At 41.7% G+C, this 25,515-nt stretch overlaps 1 protein-coding gene across 3 annotated transcripts in view; it reads left to right on the plus strand.

Moving 5' to 3' along the window:
* The window catches only part of ppargc1a (peroxisome proliferator-activated receptor gamma, coactivator 1 alpha), a 32,297-nt gene extending 7,267 nt beyond the window's left edge, over positions 1 to 25,030 (plus strand). The window contains exons 3-13 of one of the 3 annotated variants that reach the window (XM_079462676.1): positions 8,051 to 8,245; positions 9,214 to 9,336; positions 9,993 to 11,109; positions 11,902 to 11,947; positions 12,115 to 12,188; positions 14,914 to 15,958; positions 17,052 to 17,144; positions 18,178 to 18,298; positions 20,311 to 20,432; positions 20,753 to 20,904; positions 23,514 to 25,030. In XM_079462676.1, the coding sequence (XP_079318802.1) occupies positions 8,051 to 8,245; positions 9,214 to 9,336; positions 9,993 to 11,109; positions 11,902 to 11,947; positions 12,115 to 12,188; positions 14,914 to 15,958; positions 17,052 to 17,144; positions 18,178 to 18,298; positions 20,311 to 20,432; positions 20,753 to 20,904; positions 23,514 to 23,617 (3,192 nt within the window). In that variant the 3' untranslated portion in view covers positions 23,618 to 25,030. The remainder of the gene's footprint in view (positions 1 to 8,050; positions 8,246 to 9,213; positions 9,337 to 9,992; positions 11,110 to 11,901; positions 11,948 to 12,114; positions 12,189 to 14,913; positions 15,959 to 17,051; positions 17,145 to 18,177; positions 18,299 to 20,310; positions 20,433 to 20,752; positions 20,905 to 23,513) is intronic. The other 2 variants (XM_079462678.1, XM_079462677.1) reach the window with 2 other exon arrangements.
* The last annotated feature ends 485 nt before the right edge of the window (positions 25,031 to 25,515 follow it).

Here is a 25,515-nt window from a genome sequence, read left to right on the forward strand (position 1 = left end):
GCAAATATATGCTGACATTTGAAAACACACCATCAGTTTAGCTGCACCAGTTCAGCTGGGCCAAGCATATTATCATATTGTGCTGTATAATGTGATTTCCTCAAGTGAACACTTATGAAACGCACATGCACGTATACACGCACACACGCTCGCTCGACACTTCAGCTTGTTTCCCCGGCTCGCCTCTTGAAGTGCAGATAGTTTGGTGTCAGCCTACTCAAAATCAGGTAAATTGTTAGGCTGCTTTTGTCGTGTTTGTTGCTGTTGATGGTCTTTGGACACCACGTAACTTATTACTTAATCATAGTGATTTTGTTGCTTAAGAATGAATCATAATGCGAATTATGTTGGGGCTTTTATTGGTATTTAACAGGAATTGCAGATGTGTGGTATGAGGGTTTATGCTGTGCAATGGTAGTCGATCTGTAAAGATTTTGCTATATTGTTTATATTGCAGTGCTGTTTTTGTACAGTCGACAGGCCTGCTGTGAAATATTTCATAAGATTTCAGAATTCAATTTCTTTAGAAGTCGAATTATGTCAAACTGACATTTCATAAGAAATTATACACGACAGCGCAATTTATAAACACTTTTAATTTACCTCATGTTATAACATAAGAAGTTTTGCTTGCTAAATAACCGACTTGTCTTTATTATTAACCAAAAAATCTATAATTTACCGATTTATGTTTTACATAATGTGAATCTGTTTTGCACTGATGCTCAATTCCTCATCCCCCCAACATAGTGGAATTAGATGAAGATAATATTTGATGGTTTCAACATTAACATTGCTGCATGTTTGTTTCATGTTTTACCTTTACATTATATCATTTAACGGACGCTTTCATCCAAAGCGACCCGTAGTAGCTGGTATATTTCATTTATGTAGGTCATTAAATAGTATATAAATAGTTTCCTGGCATAGCAATACATATTCATGTAAAGAAATACGATGCTAGCACTAATGTAATTATGTAATGGTCGTTTTCATCAATAAGAGACCTTGTTCGCTCTATGCCACTGAAGTCTTTTGGCTGTGAAACTTGTCAGGCAGCCATAGAGAAAACCTGAATTCCAGTGGGCACAAGCAAATATATTCACTCGTAGTCACTTTGTAATGAAGGGAAGGATAGATGCAAGAGAGCGTGAGGATGAGGGACAGAGGAGAGGGAGGGTTACATCTCCTGCAGTTGGAAAATAGTCCCCGCGGGGCATGTTTACAGAAGCGCAAGTTAACATCTACTGCTGGTTGCTTTGCTTCCTTGCGTTTTCTCCTTCTCTGGGTCTCTCACACACTTGTTCCGTCTCCTATGCATGCTTTTTTCATCTCTCTCTGTGTATACGTTCATATTGTACACTTCACTCTGACCCACCTGATGCTCATCCTAAAACCGGTTTAATCTTAGCCGAGCATCATCCAAAAATATTTGCATTGGCAGATTTAAATCAACTTTTGTTTTTGAGAGCTGTGTAATATTCAATTACAGTTCTGGTACGCAAGGGCTGTCATGTTCTTGATCATTCTTCACTAACACTTTACATCGAATTACAAATCTTATCTAATTCCTTCAAGCCACCGGTACGCATTACCTTAAGCTTTGATCTTAACACATCTCTCCCGTGTATGCGCGTTCCTGTTTGTACATGCTCGCGCTGCTTTAACACGGTTTTGTTTCCTTTACTCGGAGACACAGGGTGTTCTGCCAGGTCTATGTAGTAAGTGTCATCTGACAGTCGCTACCCAGAACTGGAGCACCACAGGTGCTGTCACACGCGGGGCTTTTTTCCATGTTTGCGAAAAGGGTTTTCCTTGGACACAGTGGCCAGCCCTTTAAATCCATTTTATGAGTCTGGCTTAGACAACTCTCGGTGGAAGTTGCTCTTTTGCAGTGATCCCGTGCCAAGTTTAATCTCGGTCGTGATAAATATACTACATCCACAGTACAACCAGTACCAGCCAAGGATTTAACATTGGCTAGCATAATGCTGATAATTATTTTATCACATTCTATGTTCGTGCGAGTTGTCCAAATGCAGCGTTGTCTTTTTGACGCGAGTCCAAACAAACGCAATCTCTCAAGAGAATTTTGATGCCCCTGTATAATAATATTCCCATTTGGTTGTTGGCATGCAATGTGTCACCAGTTGTAAGTGTGGGATAACCATTGTGGGGTATTTTTAGTTGGGGACAGTAATCTCTTTTAAGAGCCTTTCAGGGCCTGTCTCTTTCTAACCTGGCCGGAAACACTAAGCCAATAAGCCCCAAGCATCTGGCTCGACTATGGGGCTGAGAGAGAGAGAAAGTGAGCCCGGTACGGACGTTTCCTGGATTATTTAATACTTCAGCATCACGGGGAGGGGGAGTTCGAATCTCTGGATTCCTGGAATGCTGGTTCTCTCAGAGCTTATGCACCGGGTACACGGTGTTTCGGACGTAGCTTAGTGCCGTTCTGTCAGATTTGAATGAAGGGGCGAACTGCAAAGAAAACAAAATGCAAAAATGCTGCAACAAATGAACTGATTTTGTGTTGCAGAAGATACACCTGATGCATGCTGAAACGCGCAGAGATACCTTTAACAAATGATAAAACTCCTCTTTTACTTTATAAGGCTATTCACTTTTTCTTTCTTCTTTAAAACACAAAAGAAGATATTTTGAAGAATGTCGGATAGGGAACAACGGCGGTACCCATTTACTTCCATTGTATTGCAAGTCGAAGGTTTCTTTAAAATGACACAAAATGTGTGTTCTGCAGAGAAAAGAAAGTCATACAGGTTTGAAATGACAAGAGGGTGAGTAAATAATGATGGAATTGTTATTTTGGGGTGCACTATTCCTTTAAGCTGTTTATTTCTATTTTAAGAAAAGTTGTGCATCTCGAAAAACATATTGTATGCTTGTTTCGTGTGGTTTAGTGACTGTTGTTTGAGAGCATTTTAATGGTACATGGATCGACACACAAGGAATAAAGAGAATAAGTCAAGGTCTTGTAAAGCCATCGCATCTCGGAGCGGGCAAAAGATGGGAGTCAAGGTAAAAGATAATGCATTTATTTAGTAATCAGCAAATAGCTTTTATCCAGTGAGATGAGAGCGATGCAGTGGTTCTGATAAGATCATTTGCTTTCAGGTGTTTTGCCGGCTACTGTACTCAGAATTGAGTGTAAATTGAATAGCGTGACCTTTTGCAGCCGATTCAAATTGACTGCATTTCCACACGCATTCTGTGCTTTCAATTACCATAGGTTTTATGATATTGGTCTGCAACCCCGCTTCACAAAGATGGTTACATGAGAGCCAGGTGTTCATGATAAAACGTGTGCACATGCAATCTGTAAGTGTTTTTGGCCTTTAGTTTCACACTCGACATAATGCAGTTTACCAAAAATAGCTTTTTTTGTCGAAAATCACACTAGAGAGTTATTCTCTTTTGTGAGGATGTTGGGAATGTTACATCTGCTTCTTTAAGGAACATTCAAAATGATAATTCTGTCATTATTTACACGCCCCTTTTGTCATTTCGTACCTGTATGACTTTATTTCTTTTGCATAACACAAAAGAAGATATTTTGAAAAATGTTGTTAACCAAAAACCGTTGGTACCCATTGAGTTCTATTGTATGGACACAAAATCAATGAGGACCAACGGTTTTCTGTCATCGACATTTTTCAAAATATCTTCTTTTTTTTGTGTTCTGCAAATGAAAGAAAGTCAAACAGGTTTGAAATGACAAGAGGGCGTGTAAATAATGACAGAGTTTTCATTTTGAAGGGAAAAGGAAAGTTAACCCAAAGAAAATCAGTGGTCATTCGTTCACTCTCATTTTGTGACAAAAGACTATGTAAAGCTAAAATGTTATCACGTCACCATTCGCTTCCCATACAGCCCTCTGCCTTCCTGCTTGTATTTTTTATTTTTTATATTAATTTAATATTTCAAAGAAAACGCTTCTGCAGAGTTCCTACTTGAGCAAAGGCAAAGTGTTTTTTTTTTTCTTTTATAACTTGGCTGTGTTAAAATGTTTGGACTTTGTCTCTTTAAGAATCAGAGCGCACTCACTGACAGTGTCAGCATTATTGGATGAGTTTCTAAAATAAGTAGAGCATCAATATGTCTGAACACAGAAAACTAAGTTTATTGTAATTGCATTAGAGGCTTGGCTATAGACCATCTGTTGCACTGTGGGTAAAGCAGTATGCGGGCCCCCCAGTTCTCTTTCTACATTATTCACGTTATTTTCAATGCATCCTTTTGTATTATATCAGTTTGTTAGTATTGTTTCTTCTCAGAATGATCTTGAAGGGCATGTTGTGCGTAGTAGAAAACATGACTTTCAAAAATGCATTCCTGTAAGAGTCAAAATAACCATTCACATGCGGTCATACGTTTGGTTTAAGGATTGCCAGCTGTCAGTTACTGGATAAAGGAATCTGACAAAATTTGCATTCCTAGTTTGACTCTGATCCTTTGTGTCTTTTTAAGATAAGAGCTGTGTACATCTGAAGGGTTCTCTCCACATAATGCATTTATTCTTATTGTGGGCATGCTCAAATACGCATTAGTACTTGTTGGTGAGTTTGATTGGTAAAGGCACTCTCGCTGGCGTAAAATCTGCTCGTGGTGTCCAGACAGAGCCGGGGGGTGGTAATGTTTGTGAGGGTTATAAAAAGTTAATCTTTGCCGTAGCCTGTCTCTCTGTGATCATTGCCTCTGGAGGAGACATGCCTCGATGCCCAGCTTGCAGGATCATTTGCAGGGGAAATGAGGTTTGAAATAGTGCTGGTGATTCCAATGGCAGAATCCTATTTTTGAGTATGACATATGAGAGCTAGGCCATTTATGTGTACTGTGACATGATATTGTTAGGCATATTGATGGTGGCTTACACTGTAATGTATTTCATAATACAGTCTGTGATTTACAATAGGAACGGGAGACTTTTATATATAGCCTTTATATGTATTTGTGTAGTTTTATTTTTGGTCCGTTTCTTGATTTGCAATTGAAGACTTCGGATGCAAAAGCTTCTAAGTGCCGTTAAAAATGATAAAATTATTGTTTTTATCATGTTTTTTTATTATGTTTAGTTTCAGTGATGTCACTTTAATGGCACTTCCCATTAAAGTGAAATAACTGTTCATATAAACTTTAAATCCTGATAAAAATAATAATTTTAGAAGAAAAATGTCTTTTTCTTTTGGCTTTTGCATCTGAAGTCTTTGTTGGGCATTAACCCACTGTTGCAATCTGAGTTTTCCCCCATAATCCTTACCCACAATTCTTTGCAGTGCACACCTCCCATATCGCAATATATTACTTTGATAAGTTAGCTATAAAATCATTAGATTAAGAACACTCTGTGATTTTCATTGTGCATCGGACCTAATGTGCTAACACCCACAGACCAACATATCTAGCAAACTCCCTTATCAATCATTGGAAAGTTTGTAGTTGACTATTTACCATTTTCGTATCTGTAACCACGCTTATATGGTAGCTTAAAATTAGACAGAAGCAAACATTTGATTTGATGTGTTTATTTCAGATAGGATGAAAAGAAAAACACATCCATTTCGTCTTAAACTTTTCCCACACATTCTTTTAATGTCAACCGTACGAGGTGCAAGGTTTTGGTTGTAAAACTCACTCTTTAGTAATTGACTTTCCTGGTTTTATTACCCACAATGCTTTGTCACGGTAGAGATGCAAGGCCCCAGACGTGCTCACCAAACCTTGCATTTGTCTCTTTTATATTCCTCCCTTACTTAAGGGTGTGGAGTATTCGTTCAGATCCTCAAACGCCACAGACAGATTTTGCTCCTGTTTGTCTTTGAGACGAAATTAGGAGTAAAAGAACAGGCCTGTGCTTCATGTTATCAGCGGCATAAGTTATATCTCAGCAATACATTGGCTTGGGTGAAACTCAATAAAAGAGTTAAAGCAAGGACAATTTCAAAGACAGCCTGTCTGATAACAAAAGGGCTCACCTGATAATGAATGACTGGTGAGGGCTGGCGTGCTTCTGAAGTCCTGGTGGAGGAGGGTTTGATGGAGTGTGACTACCAAGCGCTCGCCGGTGTGTTTTATGGCTAATTGAAGCATTTGGAATAAAACAGCCATGAATGGTACCCTTTGGAATTAAAGCGGGTTAATATTTTGTGATCCCACAATTAGCCCACGATTGTTTAGATCTGTTTAAGTCGGAGGGGTCCATTAAGCGGAATGGGAATAGGTCCTATCTATTTTTCATCCAGTCTTAGTCCAGCCTGAGTCCTCTTTAAAGCTGCCAGAGGTGATCAATTGCCGGAGTCACGGCTGCCAGGCGACTCTGGCAAATCTGACAACTTTGGCACCCCGCTAGATGTACTTTTCAAGTGTTGGTTGCACTTTGAATTATGTGTCTGGATGGCGGACAAAGGTTATTGAGTCCGTTTTGTAGAATATAGAGAGGTAACAGATTTTGTAACAGGATGTTTTTGGCTGGATTTCATGCTATTGATTGCTCTCTAAACCCTGGAGCACTTTGTCATTTCGTGTCTGATCAAGTATCCACACTCGACTTTATTTGAGCTCGAGCTATTGTTAAATCTGTTTCCGACATTTGTTTTTAGACTCAAAAGAATAGAAGCCTTTCACGAACCCGTGTAATTCGAAAGATGAGAGCGACTATTAAAGCAGTGACACTAAATAACCAGGGTTATAATTTGCTCGAAGGAAATGCTTATTGGTATTGCCCTTTTCATCAGTGGCTGACTGAGACTTTCTAAAGTCACAGAAGACGAATCACGGGGAAATGATAGCTTATAGAAAGGACATCATTAGCCAACTATTAAACAGCAGGGCTGGCGTTTCTTTGTAGCTGCAGTGCCGTCACATCCCAGGTACCTCGATGAACATTCTGTTATCTCTCGGAAATATGTGCGGTTATCAGTTCCAATAAAGAATTAGGAAACATGTCCCAAGGAGGGCATTATGTGCTCAATGAAGCCGGGCTTACGCATTTTCCTCCCTGTCAGTGGATAATCAAACGCTAGAACTATCAGCACTGCAATCTATTAAATGGAGGGGAATGGGTAGAATGGCCTTGTTTTGATGTCTCAAAAGTAGCTCCCATAGCACAGAGACACGCTGGTGTGTAATCGTGGGAAACTAGGGTGATCATTGCACACGGGGACTGCGGGCTAAGCAGCACAACACTTCTATCTAAAAAGGACGGAGCCCCTGAAGCCAGCGTGCTCGCGCCCGAGCGCTATCAGCAGGCGATACTAATCCAAGGGTGTGCATAAAAGGATTGGTTCTTGTTGGCCTGCGTACGCCACGTCCCCCAGCAATTTTGGTGTTTATCTTCCGCAGTTGCTAAGTCCCGTGGGTTTTGGTGCTGGAGATTTTACTTTTCCACAGTCACCTCACCACGGATGCGCTGCCGTCCACAGAACAACAGCAACAGAGACATGCAAGTTAAAGGCTGGAGGCTGCGTTTAGTTTTGGACTTTGTATTCACAGTCACAAAAAAAGATTGTGTCTGTTAAGCATTCGTTGACAATGAGCCTCTCTTAATTGGGTCATGAAGAAATAAGAATGTCCAAGCTGAATATAACTGAAAATAGAATAATGTGGCATGTTTTTGAAAAAGTAATCTTTGTATTAATAAGAGCAATGACCCCTCTATGGTTTGTTGTTGAGCCACTTGAGACAACGGAGTTAGCGATTGGTGAAACATAATTTCGTTCTTATTTTGGGTCCCTCTTCCCCGGGAAGCTGCTGTGTGTCAGCTCATTTAATGGGTTTCTTTGGGGAGATATTATTTTGGTCCAGTAAGCTGCATGTTTAATGTATGACTGACGCTGCTGATTCATGTGGCCTTAGCAGTTTGTAAGAGATTTGTGTAAAAAGTGCATGCAGCAAAGAAACTATATTTATAGTTACAAGTGCCTCTGCAGCGGAGCCCAGCATTAAGAAAAACAATTTAGACTTCTCTGAAACTAAACTGTCCTATTTTCTTTCACTGTTCTTTCCCCATCTTCTTTTACTTTCGCCCCCTAAGAAGATAGATGAGGAAAATGAGGCCAACTTGCTGGCGGTGCTCACAGAAACCCTGGACAGCATCCCAGTGGATGAGGACGGGTTGCCTTCGTTTGATGCCCTGGCAGATGGGGACGTGACCAATGCCAGTGATCAGAGCTGTCCTTCCACCCCCGACGGCTCGCCACGCACGCCGGAGCCAGAGGAGCCCTCCCTGGTAAGAGAGACCCTCCCTCTGTAGCCAATCCTGTTTTGCCGTGAAGCATAGCCTCTCGTTCTGTTTCTTTACCCCCCGCTCTTTTTCAGTCTCTCGCTGTTTCGTTTTCCTTCACTGTCTCGGTCTGGTCCTCACTTGCACCAGATAAGGAGACGATTCAGGGCCTGTGACCAAAAATGGGTACAGACTCGCCAGACAGCGGCTCGTGTTGTTCTGTCTGTGAGCTGAAGCGGCCACGCTGCTCAGTTTAAAAAGCTAATGTGAGCGGATCAGTGTTCCTGAGGTGTTAATTGCATTGTTCATTACTGCTGAAAGGGACACACACGGCACTGTTGATATGGAAGAAAAAATACTAAGCAAAAATGAATTATCTAATATCATATTAGCTCCTTAAAAGGCAGCTGAAGTTGATAAAACAATCCAAATTGCTTTACTGTTCCTGTATATTAGCAGTTTTATGATCACTGTCTTGATCAAAGTTTGATTTAAATGTGCATCAACAGAAGCTATCAGTGTTGCCTTCAGTCTTTAAACCAGAACTAAGGCTGTGAGCTCACATGCAGGACACAAAGCTTTGGAAGCATTGCTCTGAAACATCCACACTGACTGCACTTTCCTTCTAAACATTAAATTGTTGTACGATTCTCTTATATTTGAGATATTTCTGACTGATTTGGCACATTGATCAAACCATTGCCCGTTTACATTGCATTTCATACAAAGGTATATTTACTGCTAAGTTGATGTATTTTGAAATGACAAACTTTTGTTGTAAAAGTACAAACATGCACATAGTTAGTTTTTTACCATTGCATTTACATAACGAACCATTTGAAAACATAATAATTGCAAGAATAAATGGCTTTACATGCCAGTTGGGCACAAAAGTGCCTCTGAATGTTTTAGAGATTTTTATTGTGATTTTATAGTTGTAATCCCTGTGATCTGTTTCTACGCTCTGTTTGTAGCTGAAGAAGCTCCTCCTGGCTCCTGCTAACTCCCAGCTCAGCTATAATCAATACCCAGGTGGCAAAGCACAGAACCATGCAGCCAGCAACCAACGGATCAGACCAACACCTGCTGTTGCCAAGGTAGCTGCTCGCTGCACTTCTTGCATCAAAGGCCTGGTGTGCGAGCTCATCTGCTAGCTCCATGTAATTTTTCCTTTCTGATAAATTATACAAATAGTCTGTTCACTCGGGGGAACTAAAGCTTGATTAAGTTGTGTCTGAGATGGAGGTGTTGTGGCTGCCTCATCCGAAGTTGCATTACCCTTAATGATGTTTAAGACTTCCAAACGCAACTGTCTCATTTTCATATAAAAGAAAGCGTTTTGATAGAATAAGCAATGTTGTCATAAAAAAGATGATTTATTGCCACAGTCCAAGTCATGTTGCGAACAAGCTGCAGAATGAGTGGTTATTTGAGGCGAGCATGTCCTCTCGTAAACACGGCACGCAACTCTCTTTGAGGAGTTAATTTTCCATAATGACTTTGACTCCTGTGTTTCTGGAGCTCTGCACATGGCAGGGTCCCAGAGGATGCCGCTGTCCCCACCCGCTGCCTTCGTGCAGATCTTCCTGGAGCCATCCCAAGACCTCGTAATTAAGATGATGGGCGAAGCACGCTCGCGCTGCCTTCTGGGAGACAAAAGCACCTCTGCACTAACCCCTTGTTCTAATCCGCAGTCTCGTGTTACATCCCACGCTTATTCTAAACCTCTGTCTCTCTGACTCCTGTTTTTCAGACAGACAATCCCTGGAACAGCAGACCACGAGGGGCCTGTCCCAACCGGTCCGTGAGACGACCTTGCACTGAGCTACTCAAGTACCTCACCTCAAGCGACGAGGCCTTCCAGATCAGAGCCAGGGAAGCCAAGAGCACCTGGACAGGCTGCGGCAAGGACAGGGGGGGCGCTTGCACCTTGACCTGCTCGTCTTCCTCTTCTCCATCTTCCTCGTCCACCTCCTCTTTCTCCTCTCTGTCATCCTGCTCCTCCTCAACTGTCTCCAAAAAGAAGACGTCTTCTGCCTCCCTGTCTTCACAGCAGCAGCTGGCAGTTCAAGCCCAGCGAGGTGAGAGCCAGGCGCCTGGAGCGTGTAGTGTGGCTGGTGAGGGGGCAGGGAAGTGGCGGCGGTGTTCTCGCGGGGAGCGATCCGTCCCGGTGGCACCGTCGTCCCTCGGAAGCGGCTGTGGCCACGTGTGCTCCGGCGAAGAGGGGCCAGGCGCTGACAAAGGCAGCTCAGCCGCCGCCCGCTTTATTAGGTACATGCACTCTTACTCTCAGCCGCCTAGAGAGATGGGTCACGCAGGCAGCTGCGGTCGTTGCCTCGAGGCGGGCGGCTTGGCTAAGGCTGGCCGCACTAATAGGCACATCACGGTGACCATTAAGAAACGGAGGCAAGCGCTAGAGCACCCCATGCTCAGTCAGATGCTCTCCTCCAGACCCAGGCCGGCCCGTTACCGGGCCCACCTGCAGTCGCCCTATGCCCCCCAGAATAAAAAACAAGCCCAACCCAACATGGGTGGCAGTGGAAACTTAGATCGGCACAAAAAGACACACAATCAAACATTTAGCTTAGCTCACCAGAGCGATCTCGAGTGTGGCAATTTAGACTTAGAGAGCTGTTGGTTAAGCGGGCCAGAGCAGGTGAGTGCCAGCTTGCATGATCTGGTGTGCCAAGATGGGGAGGATGTTTTTGATGATGCCATAGGCAGCCCCCTGTCATTCTCACAGGGCCTGCCAAGCCCCTTGTTCGCAGACTCTTTAGTTCCAGACCACACCCCCTTCATCTTACAAGGGCAGCGCCCAAATACCCAAGCACTCTGCTGGCTCCCCGATGACCAAGCCCCTCCAGTGTTAGGTAATCTTTGCTGCATCCCCCACCCTCTTTCCTTTGCCTCTCCTCCTTTAACCGCTTCTCAGTTTGACCACACACTAACCCCGGCGCTAACACAAACCTAACATTTACTTGGGAGAGAAAACTAAACGAAAGAAGCCAGCCGCACCTTTCGATTCAATTGGCACAAGCCTCTGTCTGTAGATTAATTATAAATGGGAGATGGGAGAAGCAATCATCACTATGAACTGTGAAGTCACCCAATTTCAATCTCTGATCTGCACTGAAAAGCTTATTTTCTCGGGCTGCCATATTATAGCTGTCTAACGGAGACATACTCCCTAGTTGCAGTTGGATACGGTCGCAGCCTCGGGCAACTGCACAAGCTTCCTTGACTCTTCTTTCTGTCTCTGCTTTTGTTTCATTTGCATGATGTGTATCTTGTGGAAGTTAATTTCTAGTATTTGTGCTATACTTTGTCGTTTCATGATTTATTATTTTATAAAGTTGTGTACTCATTCTGACTATTGGGATGTGGGGGGCTTTTTCCAATGGGCTGGGAGTCTGAACACATGCCATCACTCCATCCTGCCTCACAAAGTAGTCAGATTATAAAACAAACAAAAAAAAGGGGTCATGTTAATCCAGCTATTGGTTTTGCCCAACATTTTTTGGGGCCGGAGATACATCTAGCCCATTAGAGTAGGATTTCATTGCTGTCACTGATCGAGTCTTAGATTTAGTTGTAGACCTGAAATATACTGGGCACCGTGTGAACTGGTAAATTAATTACCCATGCTCCTTTGTGTTCTGCAGCCAAACCAACCATCTTGCCACTTCCTTTGACCCCAGAATCTCCAAAGTAAGTGCGAGAGTTTTTACACAACTTTTGTAGAGCAGACAAAATCTGAAACTAAAAGATCAGAAAAAATGAGGCATTTTGTTAATTTCATTTCCATTTGTAAGTTCACACAAACACCGCAGCGATTCGTCACTGTTCTCATATATTGTTTCACATGTGTGTTACAGTGACCACAAGGGATCTCCGTTTGAGAACAAAACCGTTGAACGCACATTGAGTGTGGAGATCTCTGGAACCCCAGGTAAACACAATAGCTCTGCTTTATAGTCAAGTGAAATTCTACTGCTGTTTTTATTCAAAAGTAAAGAAAAGCGTTCTTGTTTTAGATTTCTAAAATTAAGTTCTCTCACAAGTGTAGGTTTATAGTTATATTAAAGCTCAGGGTTCAAGGTGAGCAGATGAGACTTTTTTCAGTTTTGTTTACAATTTTACAAAGTCCACTATTGATTACTCTGTCCATTCTTGGGGTGATTTACTGGAAACTCTTCTTTTCACTCTTCCCCTTTGAACAAGAGTTTGGCTTTCATTTAGACTCTAATGCTCTTTCACCGGTCAGCTCACTGCTTCAATACATCACAGACAAATTGATGCGGCATTATTGTTTTAATTGGTTTTGCCATGCAATCCAGTTTCAGTTTAGCAACAGATATTATCTGCGTCTTTTCCAAACAGTCAGCAATTTGATTTGGGACATTAAGGTAGTTTCCTTTGCTAATTATATTATAATATTTTAATAAATAAATATATTTAGAATGTTTATATAAAGCCACTCATATTATATAATAATAATTCTAATAATTGTTATTAAATTCAATATAATAGATAATATTATTATTATATTTATTGTAATATTACTGTATATATCTTTTTTAAACATGATGAAGGCTGCATTCAGTAAATAATTTAATGAAATGAATTACACTAAAGACAAACTATACCTCAGCTTGGAAAAAACACAAGTCTTCAGCAGTTCTCCCCTCACTTTCTTTCTCTCAACATAAATCACACAGGTAATTATTTCTGAATCCCCCATGCAGAGATTAATCATTCCAGGTCAATAAAAACAAAATGGCTGCCCTTTCTCTCTCACAATGTGTCACAGTGAATGGGCCATTTGATAATCACTTACTACAAGGTAATGGGCCTCGGTGCACAGATTTGACCTACCCTGGGGCTGGAAAGTAACCTTTATTTGGTATATTCGCTCAGACGTTGATTATGACGTGGATGTTAGTCCACGAAAGGGTTTTGGGACGTCTGTGAGCCAGTTGGGCATAAATGTGACTGTATTGGAGGTGGTGTTCCGCCTTATGCTTGAATTAAGATTAAAGAGTCATGTGAGGTCAGCCTTACAGCATCTTAGACAAAGCTAAGGGTTCATTTATCATAGTTATATAAGAAGGTTCTTATAAGCCTGTGCTATTTAATGCAAAACTAAAGAGGGCTACACAAGTGCTGGAACACATACGCAACTGACATTTGGTAGTGTTGTTTGCTTTGATGTTTTAATCTTTTTGGTAAGGATTATGGTATTGTTCTCCGTTGTTTCGCCTATCCTATAGACGTTCGTACTCAGCTCATACATCTTTCTTGAAGACCACACAAGATGAACTGATTACTAGTCAGTGTAACACCAGATGAGACCTTTAAATCCATTGGGTTCCATAAATTTCCATTGGGGTTTGTGTCATCCTGACAGCAGCATGAGAAGTAATTTACAGAGCTGTAGAATTAGAGAATGGCCAGGCATTCTCACCAAAGAGAAAGAAACAAGGCACCTGCGAAATAGCGGTTGCGTGAAAGTGGGAGATTTAGTACGCCTCCCTAATCCCCACCCCTCTAATAGATTAACTTGAAGCAGGGGTTCCTTTAATTATGGTATCGTATGATACCCAGGTCAGTCCATGCTCCGCACCTTGCATGGCATTTTGAGATTACCACGGGGATCAGTTCTGTAAGCTTTAACTAATAATTCGTTCAGAGATCCCTGTGTAATTCACACCTTGCCAGAAACAGATGAGAAAACCCACCGGCATATGATTGCTGTTCTCATTCACTCGCATTCATCACAGCCAGTTTTGACTGAACGGCACATATTAATGTAATGCCATGTAATTTATGTAATGTAATGTAAAGGTGATAATGGTCCTTGGTTTACTACCCTGCGTGCATTGTTTTGCCCAGATGGCGTTTGATTGGTGCTGCAGAAGTTGCTTTGGCAGCGCACGCTTTCTTTCATAGCTCATCACATTGGCCTTATGATAAATATAGTCAGGGCCTCTGTTGTTTTATACACTGCATCAGGCTGCAATACAATACTGACAGTATTGTCTAATTTATAAGGAGATTGACAGGGAGAAGGAGATCAATGGAGTATGCAGGGGGTCGAGAATGTTTATTTTACATGAAGGACTGGACTGGTGACTGCAATCCTCTAAAGGCTGTTTTAAATCAAACCAAAAAACTATTCATAGAAGAAGGAACAGTCGTGCTTATGAGTCAGAATCGCAGATTTTAGTGAGCTGGAGAGAGGGTAAGGTGGAGGAAAAAAAGAGGAACTACCTCGGGTTGTTTGTGCAAGTGCATTACCCATGCCGTAAAGCAGCGCATCTCAATACTTCCCATATAACTGCCATCTGTTGCCACATAAATCTGTCAGGATGGCTGGGGTTCATGAGCAGAAAAGATGGCAATGATAAGGAGGATAACAGCTCCCCGAGTACTGTGCTTTCACGGGAGACACCAAATTATGGCTTTCATACATCTGCGTCTAAGTGTGCCAGCAAAAAATAATGATTAGTGTATTGGACTATATGAATGATTATTTGGTATTTTGAACAGGCTTTGATGTGTCCATCAAAAAGATCGGTGTTCTTAAAAGATCTGAACATTGGAGGAAGTTAACCCTATCCATATCGTATTGCAATCTGGGGTTTAGTAAATCTCTTCTCTGTTCTTCCCCCCAGGTCTGACACCACCTACCACGCCTCCTCACAAAGCCAGTCAAGAGAACCCTTTCAAAGTATCACTCAAAAACAAGCTGTCTTCATGCTCCTCCTCAGCCCCGTCAAGCAAAAGGCCCAGGCTGAACAATGGGGGATCTTGCCCTCAGCCAACCAGTGGCTCTATTCGGAAGGGCCCAGAGCAGACTGAGCTCTACGCCCAGCTGAGCAAGGCATCCTCCACAATGCCCCCAGGGGGCTCGGAGGAACGTCGTGGCAAGCGGCCCATGCCCCGTGTCTTTGGAGATCACGACTATTGCCAGTCTACAAGCACAAAAAGAGACAGCACCACAACCATAACAGCTGCAGCGGTTACCGGGCTAATGGAGGGCCGGCATGCAGAATGTAAAGACTCAAACATGCCAACCTCCACTACTTCTACATCATCTTTGTCTTCCGCCAATCCCTCGTCTTCCTCTCTGGCCAGGCAGCTTCAGGGCCTTTCCCCCACAGCTCAGGAGGCTTGTCCGACAGTGGATGCTCACGGACAGGACCACAACCCCACTTCGTGCTCCAAAAGTTCAGCGGATTGCAATCCTGCTGGCAGGAAACTACTAAGGGACCAGGAGATCCGCGAAGAGCTTAACAAGCACTTTGGAAACCCCCAGAAAGCCGTATTTAATGAGACGGAGGGAGAGCAGAGGGGAACCCAGCCGTTAGAGGACAGTGATTCTGGAGACGAGAACTCTGGCCTCCTCTGGGACTACATGCACTCGAGTCTGCCTGACCTCGAGGACCTGGAGGTAGGCCGGGAACGCCTGCTCTGCTTGGGGGAAGGTTATCCACTCGAGCTGCTCCTTGAAGGATCTCCCTCATGCTCCCCTTCCAGCAGTTCTTTCTCGTGGAGCTCTGTTTCACCTCCTTCCACTCAGCTCTCCCCACAACGCCACCGCTGCCCACGCTCCATCTCTCGCAACAAATCTCGTTCCTCAACTCACCACAGACGCAGATCCCTCTCCAGGTCTCCATACTCCCGCTGCGAGTCTCCAGACAGCCGTTCTCCCTCTTGGTAAGTTTCAGATTCACGTCCCAGAATCCCGTTTACCTAGCAATCTATTTGGACAAGAATGTATCAGCAGTGGAGGTTTTAAAGGAAGTAAACATCTTTTTGCACTGTGTGATTCTAGCAGCATGGACTCTGAAGTAGTTACAGCTGATTTGGCACAACCAGAGAAAAATTACATACAAAAGACAATGAGCGTTGCCTTAGAGAGACGAATTGAGCGAAGAGGAAAAACAGAGTCTTAGATAGTGCATTATACGAATGTTTGTGGGATAAATTGTTCATCACCACACTTGCTGTCTCGCAAATACAAGTTCAGACATTATTTCACCATTATAGCAATTCAGTGACTTGTTGTAAATTGTAGGAACACCTTGAGTAGAAGTCTTTCATTTTTCATTTGTCATAAGCAAACAGTGCGGATGACAAAATAGAGTCCAACAGAGTCATTTCTTGTGCAAACACGCCTGTGTCGCTTGAGGAACTTGAGAGATTTATGGAAGTTTCCTCAGTGGACCCTTATCCCTTTAGCTTGAATTTTAGATGAATTTCTATCCAGCACTCTTTGATGGGGCTCTGTTGTTTTTAGTAGCAGCTGTTGTTTTGCTCGACAGCGTTGCCCACTTCATCCCCGAGAGATGAAAGAAACGCCCAGCGAGTGAAGCCCTGGACACTTAAAAGTCGGTTATATCCACATGGCGTGCCAACAAGACAATACTTACACTGCGTCTTTTGATTGTTATATTATTATTTAGTTAAACAGTGATAGGGAGATAAAGAAAGGTTAAAAGTATTCAAAGGATATCTCGGATTTGATCTCACCCTTAAGTGACATCTGTGCGGTTTTCTGCACTGATGGCATGGCAGCCTATTATTGATAGATGAAATGTTTAATACGATTTAAGACATGAGATGTATACTTGCCAATTAACATCTAAATCTTCTTTTATCAACAAGTCACTTGTCTTTTTATTTGATGTATACATTGTGTATATCAAATATATATTTGCTCACCAGACTGCCAGTAATGGTTTATTAGTAAATGAGGTGCATAAATTAATATTTTAACGCGGTTTGTTTTCTTCTGCTTCCCACACAGGTCTCCTGAAAATATGGATGATAGCACTTTTAGTCCCAGGATTTATAAAAGCCTTCGATCCCAATCTAATTCTAATTTTGGTCGGAGGCCCAGGTAAGTGCCAGAACATTGGAAATGTTTTTTTTGCCATGCTGTACGTAAAGCCTTTGATGTGACAATTGACATTATATTATTAAAATATTATAGTAGAAAATGTAAATGCTGATATAACAGATACGAGACAGACTTGAATAAGTGCGTAAGGTAATGTACTGTGTCTGCAGTACTTTCAGAGTCCGTCCTTATGCAAAGGAAGCAAGTCGTTTGCTGACTCTGTCTAATTGATATGATGAGTTATGATGATACATCAGTTCAAGGCTTAAACTTTGAAAACTTTTACAATAAAGCTTATGTTGGCAGGAGCAGCTTGCTTTAGGGACCCGCCGCCTCTCAGAAGCACCTTCTCCCTTATGATACTTCAGCCCATTCATATTGTGCTTTTACACTATGTTGCAAATGGTTGTAGGAGAAGTTGCACTTTTTTGGACACAAAGTTCAAACTAAGCAAAAAGTAATGGCATGTGAAGTTGTGCTGACAGACACAGCTGCCAAATTTCTACTATATTCCCTTAAGAGTAGCGCCATTGGGAGCCGTAACCTTTCGCGATGTAATGAGACAACTTATTAATGTGTTTGTTTGTGTTCCACGCTAAGAAGAATAGAAAGCAAGCTGCTCCGAGCGTACGGATTCCCAAGGCCACTTGAGAAAAACAATACATTTATGTACACGGCGCAAAGCTGTATTGCTCAGAGGTTGCTCTTTTATGGCACACTGAAGTGAAGATATGTTTGTTCTTGTCCTTAAATGTATTATATCGTTTACTCTGGAATTTAATGTCATTATTTTGAATAGCACAGTTTAGATCGTGAAAATTTGATGAGGACTTTTTTGGCGTCTTTGCAAATATGAGCACAGATCACAAGTGGCTTAAAATCTGAGAGGCTAGAGAATCAAACAAGCATTCTCAGTTGCTCTCCATAAAGTTGCATTGCTGTCTAGGATCGTAAATTGAGATATTTGTCATGTTTCTTTCCTATGGGTGTGTGTTTAAAGTGTGTCATTTTTCTGAAATGTTTTCAACTGTAGGTATGACAGCTATGAGGAATACCAGCACGAGCGTCTGAAAAGGGAAGAGTACAGACGGGATTATGAGAAACGGGAATACGAGAGGGCTGAGCAGAGGGAAACACAACGTCAGAAAGCACTAGTGAGTGACCACCAGCTCAGCGTTTCATTCAATTATTGGCAGTTTTTTCTTTTCACACTGGTCAACTTGTGTTTTGTTGCATGTGTATCCACCATTGGACAAATAAATGAACTAGGAAAGTTTATTTTTGCAAGTATCTAAAGCCAAAAGGGCCCGCAGCACAAGAAACGCGCTATTATGTGAAAGTTTTTCAGTCGTTCTCTCTCTCCTACTTCCATGAATCGTGCAATTTGTGTTTTCAGGCTTCATCTCGCTCTCATCACTGCGTATGCCTAAAGAAAGCTGGAAGCACACTCATATCCCAGCTGTCTCTCTCTCTCTTTCTCTCTCTCTCTCTCTCTCTCTCTCTCTCTTCTTCTTCTGAACTCGTGCAAAGACGCAACTCTGAATCATTCAGGCTACACGCGTTTCCTCTTCATCCCCCAGTTGTGTATTTTTACCATCTCTGCGGCGTTTCAGAACAATGCCGGATTCTATTAATCACACCACAGGCTAAATGCTTTTGACCAGACAACCGAGGGAAAAGTTAAATTAAGATAGCCCAAATCAAAGCTATGTTAATACGCAGTCCCAAAACGGGCGTTTTAATTTGAACGGTTACATATTTGAAACGCGCTTCACCGAGATGAAATATCAGTTTTTTTCTCTCTCGCCGTGCCTGAACAGACTGTGAAATGAGACGGCTTTCCAACTCAGTTCACTGATAAATGCACACGTCAAATAATGCACGCATGACTCGGCCCCAGCGTACGTTCCTTTTTTTCCTCTTCTCCGCGGCAGAGAGACAATTACTAGCAGCGGCGGCTCAGCTGTCAGAAGAGGTTTTGGGGGGGCACAGGATGTGAGCGCTTCATACGAAGCTCTAGTCTCAGGGTGTCATCTTTTAAACCTTGCTGCATTTATCAGCTGTCAGCAACAAAAACTACCAATTCAGCAAACACTTTCGTCTCCTATTGTACGTGATGGAAGCGCGGGGAGGGGGTTGAGCCGCGGAGGAAACGCAGAAGAAACCCTGGCGTGTGTTGCGGTTCATTTGTAGGTATCTGTTGTTGTTGACATGCCAACAGCATGCGCGGGGTGAATTATGACTCTGTTGTGTGACTTGAGATCTTTTATGCATGACTTACAAGAGACCTCTGGTTATAGTCGAGGATCATAAGTATATTTTGTCAGGTATGTGAACAAATGAATAAATGATGGCGAGTAATAAGGCCCGAGGCTTGTGCTTCTCAAGATTAGAATTAAATGCATTCAGCCTTTCGGTTTTCATTATCTGTTTGGTTACTTTATCCTCTTTGGTTGATTCGGTTCATTGTCTTAAATGGGTTAAAAGGGAACTCTCAGATTTAAAGCTCAAATAGCAATGCATAGCAATATTAACTGTTGCTTTATGCATTAATACATCGGGGGCATTTACATGATGACCAACAGATTTGTTCACATCATGGTGCTTGTGATTGCAAAACGAAAATAAACACTATCCTATTAAATAATTTCAACGCAAAAATATGAATATATGGAAATAAATGAATATCAACGCACCCAGATGCCCACCTCCATGTATGTATAAAATCTATAAAACTATAAACACACCCTGTGTTTAATAGTTTATCAAATCCACCATTGAAATTCCTTCAACTTATTTCTCCATTTTGGGCATAATCATACATCATCAACATAAGTTTTGTTTTTGGCTGAACATTATTTACTTAATTAACGAATCGTGTTTCCAAATGAGGACATGCCTGCACATCCCCAAAGGGGGTTTTGGCAGATTTGGCTCATTTGGGCAACAGTTACATCCACAAACTACAGCACACACACATACAACAGTGACAAAGATAAAAGAACGTCCTCCAGCCATTTTCTCCAGACTCTTCTTGGTTTTCCCACAGTGTTGAATGTCAATTACAGTCTTGGGGTGAGGTTGAGAAAAGTCAAGGAGAAAGAAACAGAGCGTCAGAAGCTCTATGTTAGACTAATCTCCGCTCTCTCTGTCTCTTTTTCACCAGGAGGAGAGGCGAGTGGTGTATGTGGGACGTCTTTGTGCCAACAACACACGCACAGAGCTCAAGCGTCGCTTTGAAGTTTTCGGCGAGATTGAGGAGTGCACCGTCAACTTGAGACATGATGGGTAAGACCGCGTGCCCTCGTTGCATGTGTGTTTTTCGTATTGTGCGTGTCAAATGGTAAATGTGGTCCTTCTTGAGAATGAGAGGAATCCTTCAAATCTACTTACTTATGCACTTTGCACCATATGATGGTGATTAGGGAGCGGGATTAGCTGCTTCTACTGACCTGCGTAACAGATTCTCACATGAACATGTGGATTTGAATACAAATTACTTTCTCAGAAAGCGAGAAGTTTATTGATTCCAGAGTTGTATTTGTACGATGTGAATGGGAACTGAATAAAGCGTAGCTTTTAATCTAACTCTTTATTTTCTGTTTCAGGGACAATTTTGGCTTCATCACCTACCGCTACACTTGTGACGCACTCGCTGCTCTTGAAAACGGACATACCTTGCGCAGGTCGAACGAGCCTCATTTTGAGCTCTGCCTTGGTGGACAAAAGCAATTCTGTAAATCGAATTACACAGATTTAGGTGAGTGTAACAGCTCGAATTGCAGACTCAAGTGCAGTCTTTCTCATCCTCCCAAGGTGAAAATATTGCCACAATGAGCCATGAGAGCTACTCGGTTATACCACGGTTAAGACACAGATGGTTTATCCAATCAAAATTGATCTCTTTACACACACACACAGTCAGGGGTGCTGCTAGGTATTGTGCCGCCCCCAACTCAATTTTAGTCTGGGCCCAGTCCATCCGCAATTGTGTCCGGGGTCCACGATCGCTTCTTCCCCGGGCAGGCGTTCCAAAAGTACGTGGCCCTTAGAATCATCCTAACAGTGACCCTACACGTAGTAGGAGTTTTGTGCGCCCTAAATGCTTACCGAAAAAGCAGAGATGGGACAAACGTAAGGGAGGGTTAGAGAGCAAGGTCAAGGCCCACCAGCTTCCTCTTTCCAATTGTGCCTCCATCTGCCTGCAGTTGAGATGTTGAACAGCAGCAAAACCTAACCATGACACTGAAGAGTGAGCTGCCTGCAGAAAGAGAGAGAGGGCGACACATGGAGAAATTGAGAGGAAGTTTTCTGTCAGAGATTGACTGATTAATAAACAGATTCATCTCCATCTGTCCTAGTCTAATTTATATTCTGCTTTCCACCGCCATCGCTGCAAGTCTGTGGTACATTACAATTGTTCTAGTCTACTCCTGTATCTTCTTGTATCTAGGGTTCTCGTAGCTAGAAAACCTAGCAATGTGTGGACAACTTTTGATATTGTGATTTACAGGAGTGAAAAAAACGAAATGGAATTGGGAAATTCACATTTTTATTGTCAGTTTAAAAATGGAATACCTTTTGCTCGGGCATAAATACATTATTTTCTAGAGAAGTATCGTATGCAATATGCTAAACAATTATGCTTAAAGTTTGTGAGTTTAATATTCACGTTTTATTCAAATATATTTAAAAAAGCACTCTCGCTTTCTGTCTCTCCAGTCTTAATCCGTAAACCGTAAATGTAGGCTCTATATAACTTTTTTTGAGTATTAAAATCATTTAGTTATTGCACATTTCTGATATTTTCCTACTGAAAATTTTCATTCTATCTACCAAATTTATTGGTTAAAGGTGAAGAACCACCTGCTGTATATCTAGTCTTTGTTTTATACACAATTTTTATCTTCATGCAGTAATTTCACCCTGACACCCTCTTTCTCACACATATCAAAGATTATTAGATACCTATACAGTGTGTTCATTCCGGCCCAGAATGCACCAGCAGATAGTCTCCTCTTCATCTGCACTGTGTCCTCTGTATGGGATTACCAAGGTTGCGAGCTAGACAATATCAGATTGATGAGTGACATATTCCTCTGTAAAATGTTATGGGTTTTTTTCTGCCTGTGATGCATATGATGGGGTTGTGGTGATAATAGGCACTCAGGATTTCAACCTTTAGGGAAAAAGTGTCATTTGGGGGCAGGGAGCAGAGGGATTGAATCCAAAAGGTAATGCCTTTACTGAGGCTGAAAGCTGCGCAACACATCTTCGGCATCTCAACACTTCATGTACAGCTGCGCACCACATTTATTTTCTGTAGATTGTGAGATCACCGACGTGTAACGCTCGAGACACTGAGACGATTCGTCTCCATCGATAGCACTGCAGGTCAATGAAAGGGAACAAGAGCACTTTCCTTCAAATAATGAGGACATTACCGTGTGTTTTAAAGGCTCAGGGTAAGGCCAAAGGTATTGGGATTGTGGATAGTACGTCATCCAAAGGTGATCTTGGAAGCGTTTGTTAGAAGCCGTATAGCAAAGGCATCGTGTTTGGGAATCTACCCCCGCCTCAGGGCGGATGAATGGACTGACCTTCGTTTTACCAAAGCCAGGGTTTTTACGGCGAGCATAGGCTGAACCGCAGCGACAGGAGCAGATGAAGAGGCAAGTGACTAGAATAATGCCATGTCACACCGGCCTCAGAGTCTTCCTCTCAATCTTTCCTCTTTCCTTCTCGATTTCTGAGACACCGACCATTAGTTCTAAGTGGAGCGGAGGGGCATTTTTCATCTTTCAAGGTGCGCGGCATGACACGATTCTCCCCTTAGCCATAGTATTACATCACGACTGGCACTTCCTGCCTGCCACGGTCATTCCCATTTCTCAGGAGCCGCGACTGCGCCTCAGCGCGTGCGAGGGCACCATTTGCGACGCCGTCTGCCAGCGGAGATAAGACGGGCGTATTTGTTATCCTGGGCGTGAATCAAATTGTATGATAGTTTCAGGCAGCGGATCCTCGATGTTTAAACCCATTGATGTGTATAAGGGTATTTGACAAATATACTGTACATGTGTCTTATGGTGTGACGGCAATGATTTAGATTTTTTTTTTATAATAAATTCAATTATTTGATTTGATTCATATTTATATTTGTAATATAGAATGTGATAATAGATTTATCTTCATTGTTTGTCTAAATCTTTGCTGTCACATGAAATGTGAAATGATTTGATGATGAAATGATGATGGAGATTCTGCTATGGGTTTTGTATTGTTGACACAACCAAAAGATTCACGAATTGTAAAGTAAAAGTATGCATTTGCAAACTGCTCAAATCCGTTGTCTGCCACTTCTTTCAGATTCCCACTCTGACGACTTTGATCCAGCCTCCACTAAAAGCAAGTACGACTCGATGGATTTTGACAGCTTGTTGCGCGAGGCCCAATACAGCCTGAGAAGGTAATGAGCACCGGCTGGCTTGAAAGAGAGGAATTGCAATACTTCACTGTTCTTACAATACAAGACTACCAGACTTTTTACACTTTAAGTGAGACGACTTTATGTGGATAAGAAAAAGTTCTACGTATATAAAGGGATATATATGTATAGATGTATATGTATACCTGCAAAGCAAAGTTTACATGAATCTAGCTGCTGCAAAGCTGAGGAGAGACATGGCCTGTGGAGTAGTGTAGTGGACGCTGTTTTAGTGGACTACACAAATCTGTGTGCGTTTGTGTGTGCGTTTGTGCACTGTATCGCTGCACGAGACTCTGAGAGACACACAAATCTTCATCAGAGTTTTCTCCACACTTCACCCTCGGCACTTTGACAGGTGGCAAAGCGCAGCTTGTTCAATCTGTTTTTATGGTTTGGAGTTTATTTTTGTGGGCTGTTTCTTTTTTAATCCGGTGTTTGGATGTGGTGTTACATTATGGAGGGTTTGGGGAAAATCGATCGGATGGTAACACCGTCTACATTTACAGTTGAGGGGAAAAAATGCAGTCGCCTATTTACAACTGTTGTTAAAAGAAATATTTTTATTTGATGTGCATATCAGCGTTCTTTGTTTGTTACAGCTATGCACTGTAAAACGCAGCCTTTTTAAGACGAAATTTTCTAGAATGTTGATCTGTAGTCATTGCAAATGATGTATAACCTACATGGTGTGATCTGATTGTAATGTGGAGATTTGTTGGTCTTTTGGGGGAGCATGCGACACATTTTGTCTCTGTTTTCTTTTGGGTTGATTTAAGTTTCTTTCATTTTCGTAAGGATCTATTTTTTTCGAGAACTCCATGTGCAGTTTCATCCGATATTGAAGTTCACGTCGCAGTGCTTTCTTTATACATGCTGTGGGTTCATGTTCACACTTGTATAAAAAAAAGAAAAGCCCCAAGATATTTTTTTATCCTTGTTGTCAGAAGGAATCAAAAGCTTTTATTTCATTTCTCTGTGCACAAAAATCATTGTTATTGTTCCTGTTTGATAATACACTTTCACAAAGAGATGATTATTAATCTAACACAGAATTACTCTTGCTTATTTATATATTTATCTCAGTATTTTAATCAAAATATTTATGGCTGCCATCTCACATGATGCGCCTTACAAATTTTGCTATTTATATTATTTGGTATTCAGCGAACACTGGAAAGGATTTAAAATAAAATGGAAATATGGGTTTTATATGCCTTCAGAGAACAAAATATCGTATGATCGCTATTTTCGACCATTATGAACTTTGCTGCTCAAAACGCAAGTGATTTATTTGTCCAGTTGTTTTCTAGCTCTTAAACTTGTTCACCCCCTTTTTCATCTCTTTTTTTATTACATAAAGCAATAAAAAAAATTTGCAGGTATTTTGTTGTACCGCAGAGAATCTGTGTCTTTGCTCCACACTCTTGATTATGTGAATGCCAAACTAAAGTTTACAATTTTCTTTCCTGAATTTTTTTAAAAAGAAGGGAAAATGTATTTGATGTACAAATAATATATATATATATATATATATATATATATATGATGATATTAATCTTGTCATTACTCATAACTCAAAAGTAATAATGGAATATGAAAATGTGAATAAAAAAGCAATAAATTATTTTTCAAAGCTGTATTTTAGCTCATGTTGTTGTATGGTTTTAGACATGACAAATTACCCAGACTCTGTTCATATATGGGACATGTTGTGAGTGTGTGTGCGCGTGTGTATTATTTAAAAATGCAATACAAGCCGTCGGCTTAAAAAGCCAAACATGACACATCGGTACAGTTCTGCTACCAGTAAAATCATCTTAGTTTCTGCAAATAGCTCAACCGCAACACTAAAGTCTGTCTTGGTGTAGTCTGAAAATACCC

Source organism: Barbatula barbatula (genome assembly GCF_947034865.1).
Source record: "Barbatula barbatula genome assembly, chromosome: 1".
NCBI lineage: Eukaryota > Metazoa > Chordata > Actinopteri > Cypriniformes > Nemacheilidae > Barbatula > Barbatula barbatula.